Below are 27,923 nucleotides of genomic sequence, written 5' to 3'. Positions count from 1 at the left end.
TTTAGAAAACATTACATCTCAAATGATCAACAAATCAAAAAGCTTTATGAGTTATAAAGGTTAGATCATTGTTCAATCAATCAATCAATCAATCAATCAATCAATCAAGTGTTATTCAAACAAATCAAATACAGTTCAAACTGCTCTACATCACATCAGTCATTTAACAGACGCTTTCATCCAAAGCGACTTACAGTAAGTGTATTCAACATATTCAAGAGAACTACTCGTCACCAGAAGTCATGAGTTCATCTCCTTTAAACAAGCATCTAAGAGCAGAAACCAGAGCAGACGTACAGAAACAAAGTAGTATGAATACAGTAAGTGCTAATACAATATAATAAGTGCTGAGTGAAGGCAAAGTGATTGACAAGAAGGACATGGAGAGACTGCACAACAAATAAAGAACATAACAAAAATATAATGCAGCACAGAATGAATTGATCATGGTGAAAAAATTAAAACTTTAATAAACTAAAAGAATTGGAGCGTAATAAAATAAGAAATGAAATATAAAAATATATATTCTTCAGAAAGCTGTAATAAAAGTCCTCTCCTCTCCTCCTCTCCTCCTCTCCTCTCCTCCTCTCCTCATAACCTCTCCTCCTCTCCTCCTCTCCTCCTCCAGGCTCCTCGTCGGATCCTTGACGAGGACGTGACGGTTCGTCTGTCCTCCTGCAGCGACACCATCATCCTCCAGACCCCCCCTGTGCCCCCCCGCTCTGGCCACGCCCCCACAGGTAGACAGTTTGATGCATAAATAGAAGAAAGCCGTCGCCATCTTGGTTTTTGGTTGTGAATGAGTGTGTGAGTGATGTGTGAACAAACCCCTCTGTGTGAACCTTCAGCACACAGAGAGGAATGAACGTGTGAAGTTTGGTGAATGTAAGAGCTGCTGAAGTGGAGATTTATCATCAGAGTCTGAGAACAAACTCATTGAGAGGAAACGTCCTTTAAAGAGACGTTTAGTTACATTACAGACATTTAGAGACTCTACAGGTGAACACATGAACTCATAGATATCACCATCAAACTTCACCACTTCATCACTCACATTAAGAGGATTTAATGTATTGAAATGTTGAGGCGTTATGTAATGTTCTGTTTTTTGTCTCAGCCCTCACCAACACCGACCCTCACTACGAGAGAGTCTTCCTGTTGGACCCTCAGTACCAGAACCCGGCGGCGCTGAGGAACAAGCTGCCGGAGCTGTCGCAGAGCGCCGAGGCGTCAGGTAGACCCGCCGGAGCTCTTCGTCGCTCTTTAACCTCCCAGTCGCAGCACAAAGAGAGAAATGAGAACAGGTTGACGTCGTTGTGTTCGTGTTTTACTGAGCGTCTGTGGAGGTCTGGTGATAGTTATCAGAGACCTTTCTCATCTACGCAAACTCAAAGGAAATGTGAATCAGTGATGCTTTGAAAATGCTTTGTTTAAGCTGCAGAAGCCATCAAACTGCTGCAGTCTGCCCCCTGCTGGCCGCCTCACAAACCTCCATCTTCTCAGTTCTTTACAGCTCTCTGCTTCTTCTTTCTTCTCTTTCTTGGTCTTCAGTATTTTCTTGATGATGCAGAATGTGCATGCTCGTTCACTCTGCAGCTCTTCTCGTCCCTCTCTGTCTCTGTCCATGTTTCCTCCTCCTCCTCCTCCAGCTCTCCTCCTCCTCGGTAACCCTCTCTACGACCTCCTCCTGCTGACTTCCTGTCACATGACGTCAGGCTGGCTGCGTGGTAAGAGCTGAAAGGTGTGACTTCAGGACGTTCACACATCAGATACGGTCGACCGGACTGACGGACGAGGACGTTCTGTGTTTGTGAATTGCTTTTTCATTCCTGTGCATGAACACTTTATTCTCTCTCTGACATTTACTCTTCATGACATAAACTCACAATCGCATTTGTTTTGACGGCTAAAGTCACAAAAATAAAATGACAAAGGCACACGATAGAAATATGATTTGACCATTAAGTTTGACCTGTTTCCATAAGTGATATATTTCCAATCACTGATGGCAGATACGTTTTCTTTCTTCCGTAAATATCAGTCTGCAGTAAATTAACGGAGGAGAAGTTTAGTTCAGGACTTCCCGGAGCTTTACCATCTGTCCCACACAGAATATTTGACTTGCTTCAGTCTTGCCGTCGAAGGACGTCGCAACAATCCTGTTAAAGTCAAACTGAAGACGACAAAATCAGGCAGTAAAGCTACTGTGAGGGGTGTATGGTGCTGGTTTCTTTTGCTTAGTAATGGGAAGCGCAACATGTGAGCGGCCCCTTACCTTGAGTGTGCAAATCAAGAAATGAACAATTCTTAATGCGTAGCGGAAACAAGATTCCTAACTGAAGTAGCTGTTGGTGAATTGCGGCCTCTACCTGCCGGTTAAGAGTAGCGAGGAGTCGGCAGTCAGTGATGATATGAAACAAAATCAAAAAGAGTGAATCCCTGCAACCACGTCGGGTCCTCGAGCACACAGTCATAACAGAGCACGGTAAATCAGTCTGATGGGTCCAGTAGTATGAGAGATTAGCCGCAGACGGACAGACACAGAGATGCACACACACACACTCACACACAACAGAATACATCATCTCCTTGGGGAGAGAACTAGCTCATCAAACACCTCTTCCTTCCCTCTCCGTCAGCGTGCGGTGGAGGCTACGCCGAGCCCGACGTCACCCAGTGCACGCCGCACCAGTGTTTCCACAGCAACGCGCCGCACTACGCCGAGACGGACATCGTGCGCCTGCAGGGCGTCACCGGCAGCAACATGTACGCCGTGCCCGCCCTCACCGTCGACTCGCTCACCAGGAAGGACATCTCCGCCGCAGAGTTCCCGCGGCAACAGCTGATCTTCAGGGAGAAGCTGGGGGAGGGGCAGTTTGGAGAGGTGAGGAGGAGGCGGGGCCACAGCCGATCAGGGAGCGCGGTGCTTGTATTTGATTCATCTTATAACACCTTGCTCTGGTGCTGGGATTCCCTTAATTGAAATGGATGGTTGTATTTATCCAGGTCCACCTGTGCGAGGCCGAGGGACTCCCAGAATTCCTTGGGGAGGGGTCTCCTCTCCCTGACAGGGATGGGCGGTCAGTACTCGTGGCCGTTAAACAGCTGAGGGCCGACGCCACCAGCCAAGCCAGGTACACCGTGTGACTGTTTATTTCTTTAAAAGTCCCCCCTTTGAAGTTTGTCCATTTTCTGGGGAACCCTCAACGGATCAGACCTGCAAATCTCATGTGGTGACTGAAGTGACCGAGTATGGTGTAAACAGGGACCTGTGCACACCGTCTAAATTAATTTACGTGATTTCAACGAGACGATCCAAAACTGAAAGTACCTCGAATGAAACCTAAAACAGAATGTCCGCTCTTCCTCCGTCCACCAGGAACGACTTCCTGAAGGAGATAAAGATCATGTCCCGTCTGAACGACCCCAACATCATCCGGCTGCTGTGCGTGTGCGTGTCATCCGACCCGCTGTGCATGGTGACCGAGTACATGGAGAACGGAGACCTCAACATGTTCCTGTCGCAGCGGGAGATCGAGAGCACGCTGACGCACGCCAACAACATTCCCTCAGTCAGGTTAGTACACAAAACACTGTACTTTACACATGCTAACATGCTAACGCCACATGTTCAATAAGTTTAAGATGCAAACAGCAGGGGACGACGTGATCACTCTCCAAACACAAGCTACGATCAGCTCATGAATTCAAAGTTCTCACCTCCGTCTCCTCCTTCTTCCTTCCTCATCTCTTCCCTCGCAGTCTGTCCGACCTCCTCCACATGTCGGTGCAGATCTCGTCGGGGATGAAGTACCTGGCGTCCCTGAACTTCGTGCACCGCGACCTGGCCACCAGGAACTGCCTGCTGGACCGCCGCCTCACCATCAAGATCGCCGACTTCGGGATGAGCCGGAACCTGTACAGCAGCGACTACTACCGCATCCAGGGCCGGGCGGTGCTGCCCATCCGATGGATGGCCTGGGAGAGCATCCTGCTGGTGAGGGAGGGGAGTTAACATGAGATAGGACTAAGGACCTCGACCTCGACCTGCTCCTAATCATGGATTCATAACGCTTCACATCTTAATGATGACTTGGAATAACTTTACTCTTATACATTGTGAATGTCGGTGGATCTCCTTGTTTTATGAATTCATGCAGATGTACAATTATGTAAAGATGATAGAGGCACTCATCCAGACCCAAACCAAGTTGAAACTTTTTAGTGATGGTAGATATCAAAGTAAAGTGCTTTTCAGTAGCCGTGTTCCCATTCACTGGAAGTGGAAGCTAATGTTTTTATAGAAAAGACCAAAAGCACCTCTTATTCTTGACCTGGTTTATTTGGGATGGTGGCACAACAAAGTTCATTCCTCGTGAACTAGGCAGCGCCAGGAGCTTGGTGACGTGGGTGACTACTCGTTGGGTTACTTGGGTGAACCGCTACAGCTAGTAGGCTGTCCGGTGTAATGCTAGCCAGCCGTCAACAAGCACGAGTCAATCACAAAACCCCTCAAAGCTAATGGTACTAGCGCACAAACTGACTGAAAGCTAACCCAGTTCATTCAGGAGACTCAGAATAGGTTCATCTTTAGGTTTGTGCAAGACATTCAAGACCTCAGGTAGTCTGATGGTAACACGCCCCATAAACACCAAACAAAAACGTGTTTATTCTAAAACATGAAGAGCTATTCCCTAAAATGAAAGCATTTGACTCCCACAGTGTTTTTCATGTTATCTCCATGTGACCTCTTGGCTCCTCTCAGGGTAAGTTCACCACGGCCAGTGACGTGTGGGCGTTCGGCGTCACCCTGTGGGAGATCTTCACTCTGTGCAAGGAGCAGCCCTACAGCCTGCTGTCCGACGAACAGGTCATAGAGAACACTGGCGAATTCTTCAGGAACCAGGGCCGACAGGTGAGACCATCGACTCCAAGTGGAGCACTAGTCTACTACATCCAGGAGTGCCTGATTTAGATCCCCGGTGGGCTGAAAGCAGCTCCAGTTCCTGAATGCTCACGACATTTCATGATTATGTTTGTCAGTCCTGTGAACTGGGTCCAGTTGAGGACGAGCAGCCCTTCTGTTCTCTGAGCCCTGACTACGTTGGTACATCTGAGGAATGCTTTCTTCTGGTTCTTTACTGAACAACCTCTTTAACTCTCCTGTGTTTCCCGACTAGATCTTCCTCTACGGCCCTCCGCTCTGCCCGCCTTCACTCTTCGAGCTGATGATGCGTTGTTGGAGTCGCGACATACCCGACCGGCCCACTTTTGAGGGACTCTACCAGGCCCTGAGGCCCCACGTCAACCAGTGAGCCGAGGCCACTGGGAGGTACTTACTCGTGTAGGACGACAGACTGACACGAGAAGACCGAGGACTGGAATTATGCTACGAGAGTAAGACGCGTTCAGAGGGAATGAAGAAGCTGGCAGAACTGTGGTCAGAAGGTTTGTTTGGTGGTAACAGCAGCAGCTCTACCCTGAGAGACAAGATGGAGGTAGAAGAGAAGGCTGGTCAACTCGGAGGAAACCCAAACCTGTCAGTCAGTAGTGAACAAAGGTTTCTAAGCTTTTTAAAGCTTTCTATCATTTCTGATGTCACAGTTTCTTCCGTCTCTTTAAATCTCCTTTGACCAAAACGTCTTGTCGGACCTTTTCACACATCTCTCTTTATTACGTTGTTTTGGTGCCAAAGGTGCCGTAAGCTTTATATTCTTCTTCTGTTAACCTGGACAGACTCTTCAGTGTTGGGAGTGTCTCCTCTCCCTGTGTTTTATTGTTTTATTTTATTGTTATTGTAAAGCACTGTCTGTGTCTCTCAGTTATTCATGTTCATATATTAACCCACACTGGAGCTAGGGTTAGGGTCAGATTGTAGTTTAGCTTTATTTTTAGATTTTTATTCTGTTTTCTTGTTTTACAGTGTTACACTTCTGTTGGTCTCTGTGTGGATATGAATGCTGTCCAGCTGAGGCTGACTTCATATTGAAACCTGTGTGGTCGGTGGGTAGTTAGTGGAGGAAGTCGGTTTGAGGCACACTGAAACCAAATAACAACAGAAATGTGTTGTGCTGATTTAGTTGCCAAAGAGAAATAAAGAGTGGACGTGATAACACAATGACATGATTACATTAGTAAAACTCAATGTACCATTATCATCTGCCAGTGGGTTCATTCAAAGTGCCTTAAAGTTGTAGCATGAGTGGGAATCAAGCCACCGTTAACACGGTGAGGATCTCACTTTACCCGTGTGTCTGTTTGTGCTACGGCCTAAAAGATTTAAGGACATTTACAAGATAACTAGTGTTTCCAGCTGTCCTGTATTATTGTATTAGCTGGGACGTCCCATATTTTGGGCTTAATTCATTTTTCCCATACCGAACCTCCCAACGTCCATATTTTGACTGCTACTCTAGTCTGACGGCGCTCTTACAGATCTTATATATATATATATACTGTGTATATATATATATATATATACAGTGTGTGTGTATATATATATATATATATATATATATATATATCACTTGTTATCCAGTCACACGCCCCATTATGCGCATTAGTTGTATGTTCGGTGTAAATGATCAATCTTCTACCAGGTGAAGGTGATTGGTCAACATTGCAGCTGGATAAATGAAGGTGCGATCGAGGTTTCAGGCGAATCATCAATCAATAATTCAACATCGTTGTCCAATGTGTAAAAGTTGTTTAGCACATTTTCATTTTTTTGATTTCATAATTCTATGTCCCATTCTTTACTGTTTCAGTCTCTCATCAGTGTGAGTGTGTATTACATGTGTAGTGTGAGTGTGTGTTACATGTGTAGTGTGAGTGTGTGCTATATGTGTAGTGTGAGTGTGTGTTACATGTGTAGTGTGAGTGTGTGTTACATGTGTAGTGTGAGTGTGTGTTACATGTGTAGTGTGAGTGCGTGTTACACGTGTAGTGTGAGTGTGTGCTACATGTGTAGTGTGAGTGTGTGTTACATGTGTAGTGTGAGTGTGTGTTACATGTGTAGTGTGAGTGTGTGTTACATGTGTAGTGTGAGTGTGTGCTATATGTGTAGTGTGAGTGTGTGTTACATGTGTAGTGTGAGTGTGTGTTACATGTGTAGTGTGAGTGTGTGTTACATGTGTAGTGTGAGTGCGTGTTACACGTGTAGTGTGAGTGCGTGTTACACGTGTAGTGTGAGTGCGTGTTACACGTGTAGTGTGAGTGCGTGTTACACGTGTAGTGTGTGTGTGTTACATGTGTAGTGTGAGTGTGTGTTACATGTGTAGTGTGAGTGTGTGTTACATGTGTAGTGTGAGTGTGTGCTACATGTGTAGTGTGAGTGTGTGTTACATGTGTAGTGTGAGTGTGTGTTACATGTGTAGTGTGAGTGTGTGTTACATGTGTAGTGTGAGTGTGTGCTATATGTGTAGTGTGAGTGCGTGTTACATGTGTAGTGTGAGTGCGTGTTACATGTGTAGTGTGAGTGCGTGTTACACGTGTAGTGCGAGTGCGTGTTACACGTGTAGTGCGAGTGCGTGTTACACGTGTAGTGCGAGTGCGTGTTACACGTGTAGTGCGAGTGCGTGTTACACGTGTAGTGCGAGTGCGTGTTACACGTGTAGTGCGAGTGTGTATTACATGTGTGCAGCATTTTAAATCCCTTCTTTTGAACAAATTGTTTAAAAATGTAAAATGGCGCAAATCAACATGAGCTTCACAGAGAAGAGGGAGGAAGACCAAATGTGTTGCGTCTGAGTGCATCCGTCAGTGTTCATTTTGGTGCAGTAGTGTTTGTATTATCTGTACTGTATCTCAACACTTCTACCAGTGTGTGTGCGTGTGCGTGCGTGTGTGTGTGTGTGTGTGTTTTTTTGACATTCCTTTGAGCGTTGGGATTGAGGGGGTTAACCAGAGTTGCTCTGTTGTACTGAACGAGATGATTGAATGAGGGTGAAGGGACTTCTTTAAAGCAATGGGATAGAAAAGTAAGGAAACCACTAAACTCAAACTCCCAGAGTCCTTTGCTACAGTGAGCCGTTGTGTTTAGTTCTGGTTCCATTAGAGAGGTAGACGAGTCTTTTAGTTTGATGGTGTACTGTACAAGTGATCTGAAATATATCAGTGTGTGAATGCAGATTAGGAGTGATGATTATTAATTATTGATTATCTATCAGAATTTATATCTTTTTCTCTGATTACTTCTGTTCTGGAAGGTGTTTTCTTTAGTTTCCAACAGTAACATTTCTAACAGATGTGTCCTGCTCCAGACTTGTACTGTACATAGGCTAGTAGCTGTGTATATTAATATATTGGGAGTCGTCCCAAGTCTTTCTCACTCTGTACCCTCTCATGTTGGTTTTTCCTCCAATAAACAGTACATGTTGTCAAACAGAAGAGTACACACTGGGTCTTACTTTACATTTAAAACTCCTCATAAAGACTCCAAAGTTCTCATAAATATCCGAATAACCGGATAAAAAACCTCACAGATTGTACTGATAAGTTGTATTTCTTCTCTTTAATGAATTCTGAATGTGTCATATTTGACACATTCAGAATTCTAATACAATTTTGCAGCAGACGTGTTACATCCGTATGTGAAGCTATTAAAAAGACACAACTACTAAACTCAAAAAGTGACCGTGTTTAGAGTGATTGGTTAGATGTTAACCAGGCCGAGTGACCGTCCCTCCTTCTATTCCTGCTGTGTTTACTGTTGCAACTCTCCATTTCAGTCACGATGAAAGAATCAGTGCAACATGCAAAATGTGCATCTGGTGTGTGTTCATGTGCTGGGTATCAGCAGGGCGCGGCAGAGAGAGAGGGAGCGTTTCCCAAACTATGAATCCTGCAGAGAACTTCCACCCCAAAGCACAATTTACAAAACCATGAACAGCTAACAGCAACAGCACCACTGATGTCTTTCATAGATGACAGAACCTCGAGTGTTTTTAAGAGATAACACACACATTTCCTTTACTGGAGCTCAGTTGCATTTAGAACATCTTGAATGTTTCTTTAGGGATTTAAACGGTTCCAGTTAGTTAGCAGGTCTCTCATTGTGGATTCACTTTTAAGGTGGATTTATTTTCCAGGATAAACAATGGCTAATGTGTTCCAGTATAACAACAGGGTTCACGGAGGGCAGGAATGTTACCCATGACATTGGTAATAAAACTTTACAGCCAATAAACAGAGACACAATTAAAAGGCCACTTTCATTGATTCATCCTTTTTCAGCCACTAGGGGGCAGACAGGCTCAACACACAGCTCAAGATGTCAGCAACCAGCTGGCTGCTTCCACACAGCAGCATGATGACTCATCAGGAGTCTTCATGTTTGTGTCACATGATAAATATCAGTCCAACATTCTCTCTCTTGTAGCTCTGTTTTTGGTCTCCACCACCTCCTGAGGGAAACGTCTGTCTCTTTAGCTGCTAAATGCTCCACTGCTCACCAGCGGAGTGTGTCTGCTGAGTGCACAGTGGCTTCATTCAGCTTGCTTTGATCAAGTGCAGAATGCAGAAGGGACAAAAACTGCAGTTCCTCAAATGGCCAATCGAGGCCGGCTCCAAAAGCGAGTCAATCCCCATAGACCCTCATGTTAAAAGGACCAATTGTACAGCAGAAATAAACATGAGACTTTCCCAAACCAGACTAGATATATAATCCCTCCAGCGTGTTCAGGGCCTCTTGCCCATTGGACGTGCCTCGAAAACCTCTAAAGGGATCCAGATGATGAACCACCTCAGCTGGTCCCTTTCCACCTGAAGGATCAGTGTCTCTACTCTGAGCTCCCTCTGGATGTCTGGGCTCCTCTCCCGATCTCTTAGGCTGAGCCCAGTCAGCCTACGAAGGAACCTCGTCATTTTGGCCGCAATCCGCGATCTCTTTCTTTCAGTAACTACCCAAAGCTCATGACCATATAGGTGAGGGTCTGACCCGAGATGGACTGGAACATCTGTCTATCTCACGCTTCAAGATACTCAAACTCCCTCACTTGAGTGCAATCCACTGTTTTCCAGCAGAGAACCACGGCCTCGGACTCAGAGGTACTGACTCTCATCCCGACCGTTTCACATTCGGCTGCAAACCGCCCCATTACGTGCTGAAGGAGCACAATGTCGTTAGTGAATCGGATTTCGAGACGGGGCAGATAGCGGTTTCAAGCGATGTTCAATTCCTGGTGCTATTAGCGGCCGCATTCCATTCTTTGTGAATTCGCCCCTTAGACAGAACCAGACAGGAAGAGGAGCCAAAGAAATGCTAAAAATCTCTGTCGAGCTGCAGAGTTGGGGAGAACTATTAGCCGGTTCGTCACTACGAGCAACACTTTTTAACATCACACACTCATTCAAGTCTTTGGTGAGAAGCTTCTCAAATCCAAACCTTTCATCTATTCCTCAGCCCTCCATAAAGGCCTTTTGATTGACCCCAGCAACTACCGGTAGCTTCTACTTTGATAAGCTTGGAAAGAATTGACTAACATATTTTCTTTTTTCAAGCCTGATTTGCTTGGTTTGGTGCCTGGATCGTGTTTCTCTTTTACCAGCTACAGTCTGAATTGGATAATGAGGGTCAGGTGTTGCACAGCGCTTGCTCTTCTCTCTCGCTGTAGGTGTCCTTGCTGACAGCAGAGCTACATTTGGGAGCAGAGGTTTGTTAGCAGACGTGAACCTCGGCTTTCATAAAGGGTGGTTCAACAGTGGTTCATGGCCAAAAGTCAAGACGCGGGGAGATGAACAACGGTCCAGGTTTCATTTTGTAAAAAAACTTGTATTGTTGTCACAAACCTCTGCAGCTTCAGGTATGAAGGATAAATGGCTCTTGGTTGGTTTGATGGAGGGTCTAAAGATAAGACAACACGATGTGTTTTGGCCGTAGAGACATTTCCTCATGGTATAGCTGTTAGCAGCTGAGCATGTCACAAAGTCTTCCCCTCTGTCCTTTTCAGACCTACAGTCTCACGGCAGTTCATGAAACAGTCAGAAAATATAGATGAAGGTTCTTTTTTGTGTCCTTTTGATGTGAAAAGATATGAAACATCATATTTTCTCACACTGCCTTTGTTTAGTGTTAAAAAGCTGCAGTGTCTCATATCATTCCAGGTGTGTTAATTGATAAGTGATGACTCCTCCTCCACCTGTGTGTGACTCTTCAGCTGCACTTCATTTGGTTGAGCGGCCTGTTTCTCACAAAGAGGTGGAGGAACCTGACAAAGCACCTTTTAACTGCTGGCAAAGACACTTCAGAACCTTTTTAGATTCAGCCATTCAGTCATGTGAACAATGTCTTCATCAGTTTAGATCATTTACTTCTGATGTCGGTGCTCGTGGTATTTTTACGAGACGTCAACTTCACGCTGGTGTTTGAGAAGGAAGCTGGTCTCTGTCACCATAGCAACATCTTGTCACACAAGGACAAATGAGGTGAGCAGGTTGCAGGCGAGGATGTCTCCAACATTAAAAAAGAAGCTGGACAGTAATCATTGCACCGGGATTGGACAGAGAAGAGCACCAAACACGAGCAGCTAAAAACTCCAGCTCTTTCCTCCATGCTGGTTGATTGACAGGTGATATACAGTGAAGCAGGAACAGAAATATGAGCCACCTCTCTCTGATGTTTAATGGAAGGTGTGTGGAGGCCAGGGGCCCGCTGGCTGATGTGGATTCAGGTTTTGTTGTGGTTTTAATGAGTCTGGCTTCTGCTACAGCTGCTTTACAGCAGGAATGAGCTGTTCTACAGATGGACGGATGAGGTGACGAGTCACGCTTGCATTGAAATGTTCTGAGCATGTAACTGATACGGAGGAAGGGTTACATTCTTTAAGTCTTTACTCAAACCGCAAAGTGTCTGCAGACGTCCATCCCAGAACCCCCTCTGTTTTTATCCTTTATTTAGGTCTTTCCCAAAAGTCTGGGTGAGGATTTGGCCGTTGAGTATGTTTGAAAAGTCAGTCTGGTCTCATCCAGCATTCGTAGCTATACCTTCAAAATATAATGTGCCATAATTCGTAGATATCCCAAGAAATAATTTCGTATGTTATCCACGTAATCATGACCGAGGAAGTATAAAGACTGCAAAAACACGCACATAAGTGGATCAGGCCACTGAGAGGCCGCTGTTCAATCCCCATGTGAGAGTCAACGTTGATTTATTTATCACGTAACTTCTTCTTCAGTAACGCTACTTCCGTGGTTGTTTTAACCAGGCAGTAAGAGTGAAGCCAATGCTTCATGTCTTAAACCTGCATTCTCTCTAGTGTCCACCAGGGGGCGACTCCTCTGGTTGTATAGAAGTCTATGAGAAAATGACTCTACTTCTCTCTTGATTTATTACCTCAGTAAACATTGTAAACATGAGTTTATGGTCTCAATCTCTAGTTTCAAGTCTTCTTCAATACAGCATGATGTTCATTTAGTACATTATGGTCCATTTAGAGTCAAACGGACCATAAAGCAGGGGATGCTTTAGGGCGGGGCTACACGGTGATTGACAGGTCTCTACCAGAGACGTATACGGCGTCTCTACGTCACTCCTCCTCAGTCCTAATATGGTCACTTCCTGTTCACTGGTTGCAAAAAAAAACATGGTAGCGGCCCTAATCCAAGATGGTAATGCTGAAATTGTCGAACTGGAGGCTTTAAAACATCAGTTCACAAACCAATGGGTGACGTCACGATGACTACGTCCACTTCTTATATACAGTCCATGGTTTTAACTCAAACCACGATCTCTTACTAAACCCTGACTGAGTACTTTTGTTGCCTAAAGCCAAATAACTTGTTTCCTGTGAAGACGGAAAGCAGAAATTGAATCGTGTTGCTTGACTTTCGTAGAAGAAATTTTGTTAAAATATCATACAAACGGTTGTTTGAGGAAATGTTGGAAAAGTAGATTTTTATCTCTTCTCAGCTTTGCCAACGTTTCTACCTCATCCAAACAGGGATGTGTTCTAGATGATTCCACTCAGGGATTCTTTAAACGTAAAATGTGCACAAAAGGCTACTTACTGTACAGACTAACCACAAGAATGACAAGAAAACGCTTCTACTGTTGTACTGACTGACTTCACTAAATGAGCCCTGCACACACATACAAGTGTTTTCACTTATTCTGGCCGATCACACCTCTGGTCTGGTTGAAGGTGGACGGAGTTATGATGGTAATTAGGTGTTGTAGTGTTGTCACCAGACTCCATGTCCTACCGACAGTAAAGTTGTAATTTGTATCGCCCTGACAGGTGCAACAAGCTAACGAGGTTCAGTGAGATCAGTCTTTTCTCTCCACAGTCCTGAGAAGTCTTACCAGAATAATTCTAATCATCTGTGAGGGACCACAGGTGTGCAGGGCCTTCTAATAAATGGCCTCCAAGAGTACAAACACTAGCAACTACTGCAAACACCCAATGGTCCACCCTCTTATAGCCCTAGCATCTGCCCAAGAAAAGCCAAAGCAACCACTAGGCAGACTGGTAGCTACAACATAAAACCACCAGTACCTTAGCATCCATCTGTTAGTCACCTAGCAACCACCTACAAACATCTCAAATATCATCTCATGCCTCAACACGTTAGCAACACGTTAGCTAGCCCAAGATAACGAGCTACAATAGTTCCCTGAGGGATACACAATAGACTTTATACGTCACTCATTGGTTTGTGGACTGCTGTCTTTAAGCCTTGAGTTTGGCATTTTGGCCGTCGCCATCTTATATATTTTTTTGCAACCAGTGAACAGGAAGTGACCATATCTGGACTGAGGAGGAGTGACGTAGAGACACCGTATACGTCTCTGGTAGAGACCTGTCAATCACCGTGTAGCCCCGCCCTAAAGCATCCCCTGCTTTATGGTCTGTTTGACTCTAAATGGACCATAATGTACTAAATGAACATCATGCTGTATTGAAGAAGACTTGAAACTAGAGATTGAGACCATGAACTCATGTTTACAATGTTTACTGAGGTAATAAATCAAGAGAGAAGTAGAGTCATTTTCTCATAGACTTCTATGTCGTTCCTGCCGTTATTAAGCAACCAAAACCTGAACGCTGGGAAGACGATGATGATGATGATGAAGCGGTAATTTAGCGTAACTGGCTAAACTAACCAAAGGTCAATGGACTCACAGCTTTACTGGCTGATCTTGTCTGTGACTGGCTGACCTGTCAACTGGATGCTGTGACGTCCTTCGATGGAAAAGGTGAAGCAAGTAAAATATTCTCGATTCTGAGCGCGCTTTCCATTGACAACAATGGATTTGAGGGCACAAAATAAACGTGACATGTGAATGACCCCTTTAAATGGCTGCCGGTATTTTATGTGTACGGTAGCCTTCTTTACAAACACTTACATACCCTGATGCTCACACTGTCCCTCTTAAACTAATGATGAACTTAATCGTATAGTTTCCTTGCATTGGCTTCTACACACATTCGCACACAGAAAGTGTTGACGATGCTGTCGGTGCTGGTAGGCAGTGCTATTGCGTTTCCATGGCTCTTTATGTGTCCTGTGTGCAGGAGGCCCCTGCAGGCGGCCAGCCCTCATTATGAAGCCGTTTAAAGCGCTCAGCTGGGGCCGTCACCTGCTTCTCATTGGAAACAGCGGTGGCTGTCTTTTTCTGTTCCTGAAAGGGAAGTGCAGAGCGCTGCGATAAAGTCGACCTGCCTTTGATCTTTACACAAATGTCGTAAAGAAAAAAGAAGCTGTTGTTCGGCTTGATCACTTTTTCCCTTTAACATGACGGAATCGGTTTAACCACGCACACGTGTGGCTGCTGCTGTGAGCTAGCTCGCTGCTAGCTGCTGCGTGGCTACTGAAACAATGCAGCGTTAGAATTTCTCGTGCAGCACGGGACACAGGCGTGACCTGGTGTCGTCATTGACTGGATTTAATTTGAAGGACTCAGCAGTATTTGCTTTCATGTTGCCCTTATAAACACAGTTAAACGGTCTCAACGGAACAGCAACTGAGAACAACTAAACTCAGCTATGAAATCACCACAGCTGAATATTGAAGCTAATTGGTGGTTTAAATCTGCAGTTCCTCTAATGGCCACTAGATGATGACATTGAGAAGCTCCCACTGTAATGGTCAATACAAATATTTCGTGAGCATCCCAAAAGCTAATGTCAATTTTTACGGCTTAAAGGAATAATTCAACATTTCCCAAACTGCAGTTATTTGCTAGAATACAGAGCTGGAGTCAGGACTTGGTTAGTGTAGCTTAGAAGTCAAAAGTGGACAAATAGAAGGCCTCTAAAGGTCTCTCATTTATAGGTTGATGGGATGAAAGTGACTGTCAATTAAGATAATTCAGTAATTTCAGAGGAGTTTTCATTAGTTCAAGGGAATTAATTACTAAACCGAGTGACGATAATAAAGATATTTTGCACACAAAGTCCTGATTGACATTTTGAGTTCCGAAAAATAGTTTGTGTTGTGTTTTTTTGCAGTAAATTGAAAATATATACTTTCCTTCTCCGAGCTCGATAACAACAATGACGGATGAGCAAATAAAATTTCAGTCATCACCGTGGATGAAGCAGCTGATAGTTAACAGATGCTCCTGATGTTCCCTCAGGGAACAATGCAGAGGTTCATTATAGAACTGTGGAAACAAACAATGCTTCAGTAAAGTGCATGTTCTGTACATTAAGCAACGGGACAACAAGGTGAACAACATGTTCATGGTTCAAACCAGGACTAAGTTTCCTGCCATCTAAGTTTGTCTTTTTTCCTCTTATTGAGAAGTTGTTCAAATCATTTTGTCTAAAATTAAATTTCGCTCCAGATCTGCACCCTGGACGCACTTAAAATAAGTCTTCAATTGAATTAATCAGCATTTAGACTACAGCCATGCTAACGGCTCTATGAGGCTGGACTCATTTTAGTGCTTTGAGCTAAACACTAGCGTCAACATGCAAGCATCCTCACAATGATAATGTTAACGTGCTGATCTTTAGCATGTTCACCAACGCTTTTTTTCCCCCAAGAGTGCTCCACCTCCCGCGTTACTGTGGTGCGAATGGCGGATTATCTGGCAATCTGCATTTATCCTGCATTGATACTCTTTATTCATACTTGTGTTGTATAGTGGGAGACCGCTAAGTGGTTAACAGGGCCGTCCTTCAATCAGTGGATCGGTGGTTCGATCCCCGGCTCCGCTAGTCGCATGTCGATGTGTCCTTGAGCAAGGCACTTAACCCCAAAAATATCTCCCGTAGCTGTGCGGTGTATGAATGTGATAGAATCTAAAACCGTCTGTTAAATGACTGTAATGTAATAGTGTAGCATTATATACATTTTATCTTGCAAATTCCTTCATTTATATTTTTGCTTTTATTTCTCCATGCTTATATAAGAGCAACTGAAACGTACAAATTGTCCCCCGGGCATCAATAACGTGTTCGGATTCTGAATTGTTTCAGAGCACGGACAAAGAGTCTTTGATGTGGATAAAGCTGTTGCATTTCACTCATGTAGCGGCTGGCTGGTTAGCTAGCTCGCTTACTAATTCCATAATGCTTTAATGCTACACCGGATACAGAAAATGAGTCCAACAAAGTTGTCACTCATCTGGAACGAGTCTGGTTGAAGCATTACATTTTTATTTTATTTCACTCATTTAGCAGCTGGCTAGTTAGCTAGCCTAGCCATTTCACTTTCATGCTACGCTGGTGAAATGAGAAGTTTGCTTCAGTCAGAAATTTTCTTAGGTTAAGTCAACAAACTTACTTGGTTTGGGTTAAAATGAACCCTTTATGGCGGGGTTAGAGGGGAGGTGGATGGGTTAGTCACGTGAGTCATTAGTGTCCTTAGTCATGTGACTTGGATTAGTTGCTCTTATGACTTACTTATAAGAGCGTGGTTGAGATTAACTTGACTGGCTACGTGGTTTTGTAGCCTGTGTTTTACAGAAAGCTCTCTGTTTTAAGGCATCCTGAGCGCTCAGTGGGGGGTTATTCTCCATTAAAACCAGACAAAAGCAGCTTGAATGGATCGTACTGTACCGCGGAACAAGTACATGTAGAGCTACTCTAAAGATGTAATGAATAACTGGAACATATTGAACAGATTCAACCTCTTGGTACCCTGACAAGCCTTTTTTTAATCCGGTGTGGACCCTCTCTTGGACAGGTCTTCACTGCTCTGACCACAGAGATAATTAGACAGCAGTTACTCTAATTATACCTCTGTGGGCAGAAAACAAAGGGTCAGAACTTATATTTTATTTTATAAGAAAATAGCTGCTTTAGCTTCAGTCTTTTGTAGAGCAGCATGATGAGGATTTAAAGGACCACAGCTGTTGTTAGCACATTACGTAGAAGTCCTATTTACACTTTATCTGTTGCATTTGATTCAAATGTTTCATGTATGTTTTGTAATTGTGCGAAGTCTGGAAAATACAAAATAAAAGCCTCAGCAGCTTTTAAGGTTCAAGGTCTTCAAATGAGTCAAAGGTCTGCATGCAAAACCTGCCCTATACCTCTCTCTCTCTCTCTGTCTCTGTCTCTCTCTCTCTCTCTCTCTCTCTCTCTCTCTCTCTCTCGCTCTCTCTCTCTCTCTCTCTCTCTCTCTCTCTCTCGCTCTCTCTCTCGCTCTCTCCCGCTCTCTCTCTCTCCGTCCTTCCCTCCCTCTCTTTCCCTCCCTCCCTCAGCAGTAGTCTCGTAGCTGCCGAGCTTCATCACTTGAGAGGAACTCTTCAGGCTGCGTGTGTGGAACACATGTATTTGGGATCATGAAGGAACTCTCGCTGCTGTCTCTTTCACGTCTATGTTTCCTCTGTAGTTTTCTGGACGGGGCTCGCGCTCAGGAGGCTGCGGGTGATGGAGAGGATGCTCTCCAGCGGGGGTTGACATGGCAACACAACGGGCAGATTTTTAGCATCCTGAGCCGCGGCTCTCAGTACCGGCCGTCCGGCAGGAGGCAAACCGGGTCGCCCCGCCGCGGTAACCCGGTGGTCGTCCTCAGCAGCGCTAACGAAACGGTCCCGGTCGCGTCCCGGGGCTCCCCGCGGGTCCCCGCTGCCAGCGACACTGCGCAATTGCGCGCGGCGATGCGTCAACAGCCGCGGGCTCAGCAGCCGGCGCCCGGCAGCCACGGACACTCTGCCCCGGTCAGACGGGAGGACATGATGGTCGGAGACGACCCGTACAAGTCTTCTAACTATTACCCCTATTACAACTACTACAACTCGTACTACAGACCCAGACCCAGGACCCAGCACCACCACGGATACGGAACCAGCTACTACCAGCACGGTCCGAGACCAACCTTTCCTCTCTGAATGTTTGTGATCTCCAGGATGAACCAAAGCAGAATCACTTTGATTTAATATCAGTCATCAATGTGTGCCTGTGTCTGTCAATACACCTCACTTTAATTATTGTAATCCAAACAATATTTAATAATCAGTAAAAAATGTATCTTAATTCATCCGTAGTTTATCCTCCATTTAAAGTCGGATTATGAGGCAATAATCCCCCCCACACACACACACACACGCGCGCGCGCCCACCTCTCACACAGACTTTATAGCATTTTGTGTCTCTTTGTAAATTGTTTTAATATTGATCTGAATGTGTTGCTGGTCTTAGGTCTCCCTGATCTGGTTCCTGATGCGTACTACATCCAGACCGGCACCTACATCCAGAGGATGTCGATGTACAACCTCCGCTGTGCTGCTGAGGAGAACTGCCTCGCCTCGTAAGACAACAACACACTTCTTAATTACATCACTCCAATCAATCACTGGACTTTAAAAAAACTACGTTTATAGTTTTATTTATCCAACATTGTCATTGACTGTGAGGTGATGTCACCAACACACTGAATCACTGCTGTCAGCTGATCATCGCTCTGTGATCTTTGACTGAAACATGTGAGGTAGTCCAGTGAAAAGTGAGTTAAAGTTTGTTTTCTATCCTCGAAGCAGAAATGTGTCTCGACCTCAGACCACGGATACTTTATTACTTTAATATTTTAATACTTTAATATTTTATTTTGTTTTTTACATTTGGTTACATTCAGGTCCCAGCTGATATCAAAATATTTAAATTTGCTCGTAATTTATATTCTGTCTTCGTTCTTGTCTCCTCCCCTCCTCTCCTCCTCTTCCCTCCTTGTCTCCTCCTTCTCTCCCCTCCTCCTATCTTGTCATCTCTCCTCCTTCCTCATCCTCCTTTTCTTCTCCCCTCCTTGTCTCTTCTCCTCTTCTCTTTGTCACCTCTCCTACCTCCTCCATCTCTTCTGTCCCCTCCTCTCCCCTGCTCCTCCTCCTCCCTTCCCCCCTCCTCCTCTTCCAGCTCCTCTTCCTCCTCCAACGACTACGACACCAGAGTGTTGCTGCGGTTCCCTCAGCGGGTGAAGAATCAGGGAACAGCTGACTTCCTGCCCAGTAAACCTCGATATTCGTGGGAGTGGCACAGCTGTCACCAGTACGTAGCTCCTCCTCCTTCAGTCTGTGCAGAGTGACCTGATGGATGACCTCTTGTTGTTGTTGTTGTTGTTGTTGTTGTTGTTGTTGTTGTCAGTCACTTCCACAGCATGGACGAGTTCAGCCTGTACGAGCTGCTGGACGCCGACACTCAGACACAAGTAGCCGAAGGTCACAAGGCCAGCTTCTGTCTGGAGGACACTTCCTGTGACCCGGGGTACCACCGCCGCTACGCCTGCACCTCCCACACTCAGGTACACACACACACACACACACACACACACACACACACACACACACACACACACACACACACAGTGTATGCTAACAGGAAATAGGTCTACTCAAGTAAAGTACTACTGACACTTAAAAACGTGCACTTAAGTACAGTACTTTGGTAAATGTACTTAGTTACATTCCACCACTGAGACCAAAAACAGGAACGATCAATCAGAAACACACAGAAAAAAGAAATAACTGAAAGCCGCAGTAAATACGATTGTGAACTTTAAGATATTATAATTGTGTGTGTGTGTGTGTGTGTGTGTGTGTGTGTGTGTGTGTGTGCAGGGCTTGAGTCCAGGATGCTATGACACCTACAACGCTGACATCGACTGTCAGTGGATCGACATCACCGACGTCTCTCCTGGAAAATACGTCCTGAAGGTCTGAGTCTTTTGGAGAAATAATGTCCCGTGTTTTTTTACATTCACCTCTAATCACATTTTGGGTTTAAAGCTATTTATTCGATGTATTTTTTTCATTACTCACAAGAGCACCAAATGTGGATTCGTCCGCTGCTGAAAATAGTCCCCACGAGACGCATTTCCTCCTGTTTGAGTAACGTTTGCTTAAAACTACATGCAGACTTTTAAAGTCATCATTGTATCATATATAATAAGATCATAGAGTGTGTTCAAATACCCATACTACAACTCTCTTTGGTATGTCCTAATTTACAGTATTTCTAAATGCATTATGCCAAAAATACCTGGATGTTCTACTTCATCCGCTGGCATTTTGCAGTCTGTAAGCCAGCATGTTTTTTTCTGGCTATTCTGACCCACAATCCTTTGCACAGCCGATACTGTATATGAGCAAGAGGGTCAGAGTTCAAGGTACCATTGTTTTGAGCAGGCGACAACTTACGGTTCTGAAGAGTGAAGCCGATGCTTCATGTGTTAAAGCTGCATTCTCTCTAGTGTCCACCAGGGGGCGACTCCTCTGGTTGTATAGAAGTCTATGAGAAAATGACTCTACTTCTCTCTTGATTTATTACCTCAGTAAACATTGTAAACATGAGTTTATGGTCTCAATCTCTAGTTTCAAGTCTTCTTCAATACAGCATGATGTTCATTTAGTACATTATGGTCCATTTAGAGTCAAACAGACCATAAAGCAGGGGATGCTTTAGGGCGGGGCTACACGGTGATTGACAGGTCTCTACCAGAGACGTGTACGGCGTCTCTACGTCACTCCTCCTCAGTCCAGATATGGTCACTTCCTGTTCACTGGTTGATAAAAAACCAAAAACATTTTTAACCCAAACAACAATCTTTTCCTCAATCTAACTCAACTGAGTTGTTTCCTGTGAAGACAGGAGTTTATTTTGAAAAGACAGTCTTCATGTAACGAGCTGAAATTGACACGTGTTGCTGGAACTTTGTAGGAAAAATGCACAAAAAATGAGGAGTACATTTTCCATAATATATCATACGAACCGTTGTATGAGGAAGTAGTATGTCCTAATTGAATACATACTGCATTCAGTAGTACCTTTCAAGGGCAGCTTAAAAGTATCCAATTTGGAATCCAGCTTATTTATTTGTAGTGTTAGAGATTTAAATCCACAGTAGGAACCAATGGTCAGAAGGAACTAGGAGAGTGTTGATAATTAGAAATAGAATAAGACCAAACGGATGCGTCTGCTTCAGGAGAGGTGACCTGGTGTCCTGATGACGGTGACTTTGTCCCGGCAGGTGACGGTGAATCCTCGGCAGAAGGTCCCGGAGTCCAACTTCAACAACAACATAGTGCGCTGTGACGTCCAGTACACCGGCACCGCCGCTCACGTCTCCGGATGCACCACCACATCGTGAGTTCATTCATTATCACTGATATTTGAGGCTTATTGCACAAAGACATATGGAGTGTTGATAATTGACAGGTGTTTGTTTCTACCTGGGCTCTATCATCTGTCCATCTGTAATGATCAATACTTCTCTCGGTGCTTTTCCTTTGTTCTTTGGTTTCTTGCAGCCACTGAGATGAATTCTGCAACATGAGCTGAAGAACCAAGACAGACGGAGTGAATGCTGCAGAAGAATGAAGCTTAAAGTTACACGTGAACAGGTTAAAGGGAAAGAAGTGATCACTGTGAGACTCATAAAAAACACCTGAAGCAGATTATTTCAGTCAAAACTAAGCCTCAAGTCAGACGGAGCATTAACTGACATTAGCTTAATGTCTGTGAGACGAGCTGCAAAGTCAATGTTGCACCAGTGATTTGTAAATCTATCTCTGTTTGTGTGTAAAGTACTTTCTATGATCTTAGGAGCTACGAACTCGTTTTAAATTAGTGATTTGAAGTTGCACCATTAAAACTCAGTGTTTCTCGTGTCTAAGTGACTAATTGGGATGACGATGTTTGAAATTGATGGAGAGCGCTGCAGTCGCCGGGCTGCGGGGTTAATTGCGAACTTAACAATGTAACGTCACGTCTACTAAAAGGGCTCGTTGTGCCACTGACAGGCTCAGATGATTAGTATTAGTGTCTCGTTCTGTTGCCGGAAGTTGCAAACACGAGTGAGTTAGTTGCGTATAATACAGAATGCGTAGCTTAGTGTTATCTAAAAGATTTTCACTGTCACGGCTGAATGTTCAGAGCATTTCTATCATGTGGAAAAGGTCTTTGAATTCGATGGCGGCCCGTATTTATTCATTTGAGCCAGAATATACGGATGAAAATCCTCCTTCAACCTGTGACCTCATGCACCACAGAGGAAGAGAGATCGGGACGTGCTGCTGCCCGATATTCCGATTTCGGATCGGGACTTCTCTTTAAACGGGACAGGGAAAGGTCAAGAACAAGGTTTCGGTTCTCTGTCGGGTTCTTTCCATATTGTTGTCAGACACTCATAATAACATCATGTTAAATGAAGGTAGAACGTAGTTAATTGACTATTAATCATGATTTTGGCGATTCTAATTGACGTGATCGACTTGCGATACTTACGTTTAAAATGCTTCGCCCAAAGAAAACTCCTTCATATCAAATGAAGTTCTTCCTAAACTAACAGCCGGCCACCAGGAGGCGATCAACATGTTTTGTCTTTCACTTTTGGGGAGCTGTCATGCAGCCTGTGAAGAACTTTACTGAATGTTGAAGCTACAGTCCAGAGTAGAAAAGTAACATACTGTATATTAGTCTTCTACGTTGTTGAATAACTTGCTTTTATATATGATGATTTTAATGTAAAGTGTCTTTGAGTTTTATGAAAAGCGCTATATAAATAAAATGTATTATTATTATTATTATTATTATTATTATTATTATTAATAACAGACGGGCACAATGAAAAGGCTCTGAAATCAGGTGAAGAAGAACCTTGTTTTATATTCTGATGCAAAGATGTGTACGTTAGCAGGAATGTAGCACAGCACAGAGGTAAAAGCACTGATCTGTTCATTTAAATGTGAAAGTGCAATATTAATATTTTGTTGCTAAAATCAATGAATAATCTCCATAATTATCAAAATAATCCTGGTTGTCATTTTGGCCATAATCGTTGCAATTGCCACCGCAGCTCAATTTTAAAAACAATGTTGTCCCCATTAGTCACTTAGACACATGAATAGAAAATATAAGATGGAAAATAGGGTCCAGGTTGAAAAATAGCAAAGTTCCCCTTTAAGAAGCATCTCTTCAAAAGTACATAACTGTGACATCACCAGCTGTGACTTCACTTCCAAAAACACACTAAACTCACCTGTCGAGCCTTTTGTTCATGTAGTAATTATTCATTTATGTCACGTGAAAAAGTTTACGAAGTTTGGAACAAATGTTGAATATCTGATCGCAAAACTTTACAGACAAAGTTCTGTACATCGTCGGCATAGGGTTTTATAATTTGGAGACTTGTTTTGTAGATTTTTAAATCTTACATCTTCATATCAATAATAAACAGCAAATTGTCCGACGTGTCGGTATTAGCTCTTATACCCTAAACAGGTTATATTATATTAGCATACTAACTTTAGATAGATCGTTAGAGAGCTACGCAACAATCACACCTGGCCGCTACTTATACGAGTCATTATTTAGAACTAGCTAAGAAGTTTTTTTTGTGGTGCAATATCTGTTTTAATTTAGTGATGTATAAAACTCCAAGTAAAAAAAACACTTTAATAAGATTGAATTTACAAACGCGGTGCAACTGGAGTCTTACTTTTTACTGGTTACTTAACGTTTGGCTTTGCGCATCTGTTTCATGTTCAAGTGTTTCTTTTTGTTTAGTTTACTCACAGTCAGGAGAAAGCTTTTTCTGTGATGGTGACATAAAAAGTTTTTCTTGTGATTGAAAAATTATTATTTAAATGAATAAATTATATATTTAATTCTTCCCAATATAGAGAACTTAGTAACTGTGTTTTTTTCTTATTTTCTGATCTTAATGTCCATTAAAAGCATTTTCTCTTGAACACAGAATAATAATCACAACATGGCCTCTCTGGGCTTCTGTAGCTTTATTTTGTACAATATGTGATGTAACTGATGTTTTACTGACATTTTAACATTAATTTAATATTTTGAATTGTAGAATTTTCTGTTTCTGAGCATGTTCTGCTCTAAGCTTCCTGTAAGCTTTCATAATTTCACTAATTATGTTTTTTTTCTGTTTATTATTTCATGTTTTGGTGCTAAAGGTGGTTTTCACTTTGTCATTTTGTGTCCACACACTGAATTTAACCAATAAGAAGGACACGAAAAAGTAACTTCTGTTTGTAAATCCTGCTCGGAGTCAGACTCACAAACTAGCGTGTGTATACTGAGTACACAGTGTGTGTACTTGTACAACCTGTAACCACACACACCTGCAGAGCTGTATGTTATCAACCTGCATCACTGCTTCACCACATTAATAAAGCTTGCTTGAACGTGAACAGTGTTGATGTATTTATATATTTTCAGTGTGCGCACAAAGTGGAAACTAAATATTGTAAAACATACAATATTTTCAAAATATTTTCAAAAGTAAATCATGTACTTTTTACTCCACTACTTAGAGGTACATGTTGTACTTTGCACTGTAGCTACTTCTTCACAGAGGTAAATCATTTACTTTCTACTTCATTACACCACAGAGGTACATATTGTACTTTGTACTGTACTACGTCACAGAGGTAAACTGCACACCTTTCATTGCAGCTGACCGGAAGCAGCCCCCCCCCCCCTCCTCTTTCCTTCAGGACCTTTAGTCTCGTCTCACCTGCGGGAGATTCTCAGAAACACACAACAGGTATCAGTTTCTTTCCATCTTGTATTAAATGTGTTTGGACTTTATATCACTTATGAAATATTAGAACTGGAAACCTCGGAGCTTCACAGCCTGCTGTGGTTTTTAATGCACTTTATCACCTTTTGTTGTAAGTGAAAGTGAAACAAGTCAAAACGGGCACGTGCGGTGAAGGACACAGAGTGTTCACTTCATTATTATTATGTATTTATATTTGATTATATAAGTACATATATAGAATAAGGTCACGCTCTGATTCACGCTCCAACTTAGATTACAGTTTAATTAATGTGCCCATGTGAACTCGAACATGTAATTAACGACCAGCAGAGGGCGCCACTGAGCGGTGATCATAGATTAAGACAGTGATTCTCAACTGATGGGTCGCGGGCCTGTTTTCAGTGGGTCGGGCCTTTGCCTGACAAATCAATTTAAAAAAAGTTGTGATTTTATTTTGAACGGCATTTTTTATGCAGCGGAATTATTCCAGCATTTACAGCACTCGTGATGCAGCTCAGCCAATCAAATATGAGTATTCTGACAAGTTTCCTGACTCAGTGAGATTTACACACCGTGACACACGGGGAGAGACGAGGATACAGAGAGCAGAGCAGGACTGTTGAAGTGTGAGATGTTAAAGTCAAATCAAAGGACATTCTCCAAAAGAGGAAAATGTCCAAAGAGACCAGAGTCATTGGACTCTGACTGGACAGACTCATAGAGGTGAATTCTTCCAACACTGATTTCTCTTTTTAGAAGATGAGAAAAATATAATGTTGTGGCTTTTACACTTCACCCTGAATGAACTGAATTTAAAGCTGCAGGGCAATTCAGTGAAAATAACTTCTCTAAAATGAATTCTGTTACGTAATTTATTTTAGACTTCTTGAAGTCTAAAATAAAATACAAGACACGACCCAAATTATAATATATAATTTGGGTCGTGTCTTGTCATTAAGGGGTGATGGTGGGTCCCGCAGCCAGACCAGTTGAGAACCCCTGTTCTAAAGGGACTCTGATGCTCAGGAACACTACCACTTTAGTCCACAGGGAGCGCCAGAATCAACACAACATTAAAGTTTCTTGTCGTAACTTAAAGTACGTTACGTGACATCAGAGTGAAGCACATGAAGTATTTCTCTTTGTCGTTCTCCTAAACGTTTCATTCCTGTTGTCAGAGCTCCAGGATGTATCATGTGACGGACAGACAGTGTGGTGCCTTCACTGTCCTGGTTTTCCACGCCGTTGTCTTCCTCGTCCTGATACGCTCATGTAGCGGTGAATGACACACATCACTAACACTAACACTCCATGTTAACACGTGAAACACAGCGTGTCAATCAGAAAACCTGTTTGTGTTTCAGGTCAGTCTGAGCCCATCGGTCCATCTCAGCCAATCGTGGCAATGGTCGGTGATGACACCGCTTTGCCGTGTCAGCTGGTCCCCGTCATGAACGCCTTCGTTATGACGGTGGAGTGGGCGAGACAAGACCTGGACCCCCAGTTTGTCCTGCTGTGGCGCGACGGCGAGGAGCTGGCGAGTGAAAAGCACCCGTCGTACAGAGGACGGACGTCTCTGTCCACCGACCGGCTAAAACACGGAGACGTTTCACTGAAACTCTCCTCGGTGAGGATATCTGACGAGGGAAGATACAGATGCTTCGTCCCAGGATTACAGAAGTCTCCCACTGTTCAGCTGGTTGTCGGTAAGTCGGCACATTTTGCCTCTTTAGTTAGAAGTGAGAAGTGCAAGAAAGTTAGCGTCTCATCAGTGAAACCACGTCTAAAGCCTCTCGTCCTTTAGGCGCCGTCTCCTCGCCTCAAATCCTGATGACCGAAACCAGCAACGGCAGCGTGTTGCTGCAGTGCGACGCTAAAGGCTGGTACCCAGAGCCTGAGGTGGTCTGGCTGGACGGAGAGGGCGACCACATCCCTGCTGCACCTGCAGAGACACTCAGAGGTCCCGATGGCCTCTACGCTGTCAGCAGCAGTCTGACTGTGGAGTAGAGAGGCGGCAACTTCACCTGCAGAGTCCAACAGAAGACCACCAACCAGACCAGAGAGACACACGTCCAGGTTCCAGGTAGTTAACCATGTGATCACTGAGGCCACGTCCACTCTAATGGGTTGTGATTTTAATACAAAGAGTTTTAGCATCGTTTTAGAATTAATCTCCGTCCGGCTACACATGCCCAGTGTGCGTGAATGCATATCACATGACTACTCACGCACACCGGGCATGTGCGTGCCGGCGTAAACAGGAAGCAGTTTGGTTGCTTAGTTTTATTGTACTTCCTATAATAAAAGGTCTTGTTTGATACGAAAGGTCTTTCTCTATATTTCTCACACTCGTACACACATTTAGGTACAAGGCTGCAGGTCTCTCTCTCACTCACTCACATTAACTGTACTTTAACTGTACTTTTAAGTCTCTGTCGTACTGGAGAGCAGTTATGCTTTTGTTCCTTTACAGTTTCTTTGTGAACTTCAGAACAAAATAAGCATTAATAAGAGAAAGAAAGTCCTCCGTTTTGTGTCCGTCGTCCTCAAAGCCGCTAACGTGACTTCAGACGTCCGCTCCGTAGGTCTGATAACGCCGCTGGACACGCTGCTCGCTAACCGCTCAAACACCAGCTGCTTCCTCCGCATGTCAGCAGTAGTAGAATTATAAAATGTAGAATTGAACTGGAACTCAAGAGATCCTTTTTATGCTCAACGTGCTGTTCGTTACAATATTCTCCACAATGCCAAAACAAAACAAGTGTAACCGGCCAAACGGCGGTTGAGCTCTGGAGGAGATCTGACCTCTACTGAAGGCATTTGTCTGGTGAACATGTTCTGTGTTTCATTTCAGATCATTCCTTCATGGTCCCGAGTCCACATGTTCTGATTGGCTCTATCATTGGATGTGCTGCGTTGCTGTTTATTCCTGCAGTTTTCTTTGTTGTGTGGAAACGACAACAAAAGAAACG

At 43.7% G+C, this 27,923-nt stretch overlaps 2 protein-coding genes across 3 annotated transcripts in view; both read left to right on the top strand.

The window, feature by feature from the left end:
• The window catches only part of ddr2l (discoidin domain receptor family, member 2, like), a 25,944-nt gene extending 17,556 nt beyond the window's left edge, over positions 1 to 8,388 (top strand). For both annotated transcript variants that reach the window (XM_076082514.1, XM_076082513.1), the window contains exons 12-19: positions 629 to 740; positions 1,118 to 1,234; positions 2,640 to 2,884; positions 3,007 to 3,134; positions 3,380 to 3,577; positions 3,763 to 3,997; positions 4,766 to 4,915; positions 5,181 to 8,388. In XM_076082514.1, the coding sequence (XP_075938629.1) occupies positions 629 to 740; positions 1,118 to 1,234; positions 2,640 to 2,884; positions 3,007 to 3,134; positions 3,380 to 3,577; positions 3,763 to 3,997; positions 4,766 to 4,915; positions 5,181 to 5,315 (1,320 nt within the window). In that variant the 3' untranslated portion in view covers positions 5,316 to 8,388. The remainder of the gene's footprint in view (positions 1 to 628; positions 741 to 1,117; positions 1,235 to 2,639; positions 2,885 to 3,006; positions 3,135 to 3,379; positions 3,578 to 3,762; positions 3,998 to 4,765; positions 4,916 to 5,180) is intronic.
• A 9,349-nt stretch (positions 8,389 to 17,737) lies between these two features.
• Positions 17,738 to 21,534, top strand: lox (lysyl oxidase). The gene is made up of 6 exons (XM_076082515.1): positions 17,738 to 18,260; positions 18,597 to 18,705; positions 19,305 to 19,436; positions 19,533 to 19,689; positions 20,006 to 20,101; positions 21,415 to 21,534. Exons 1-6 carry the CDS (start codon positions 17,738 to 17,740, stop codon positions 21,532 to 21,534), a joined length of 1,137 nt encoding a protein of 378 aa, XP_075938630.1.
• Positions 21,535 to 27,923: the final 6,389 nt, after the last annotated feature.

Source organism: Anarhichas minor, unplaced genomic scaffold (assembly GCF_050575085.1).
Source record: "Anarhichas minor isolate MPS153535 unplaced genomic scaffold, ASM5057508v1 ptg000095l, whole genome shotgun sequence".
Taxonomy (NCBI): Eukaryota; Metazoa; Chordata; class Actinopteri; order Perciformes; family Anarhichadidae; genus Anarhichas; species Anarhichas minor.
The sequence above is the reverse complement of the archived record's forward strand: the minus strand, read 5'-3'. Positions and strand labels throughout refer to the sequence as shown.

Coding starts and splice junctions, on each gene's coding strand:
- lox (XM_076082515.1), top strand. CDS start 17,738: ATGAAGGAACTCTCGCTGCTGTCTCTTTCACGTCTATGTTTCCTCTGT. Junction 18,261..18,596: donor AACCAGCTACTACCAGCACG/GTCCGAGACCAA, acceptor TGCTGGTCTTAG/GTCTCCCTGATCTGGTTCCT. Junction 18,706..19,304: donor GAGGAGAACTGCCTCGCCTC/GTAAGACAACAA, acceptor CTCCTCTTCCAG/CTCCTCTTCCTCCTCCAACG.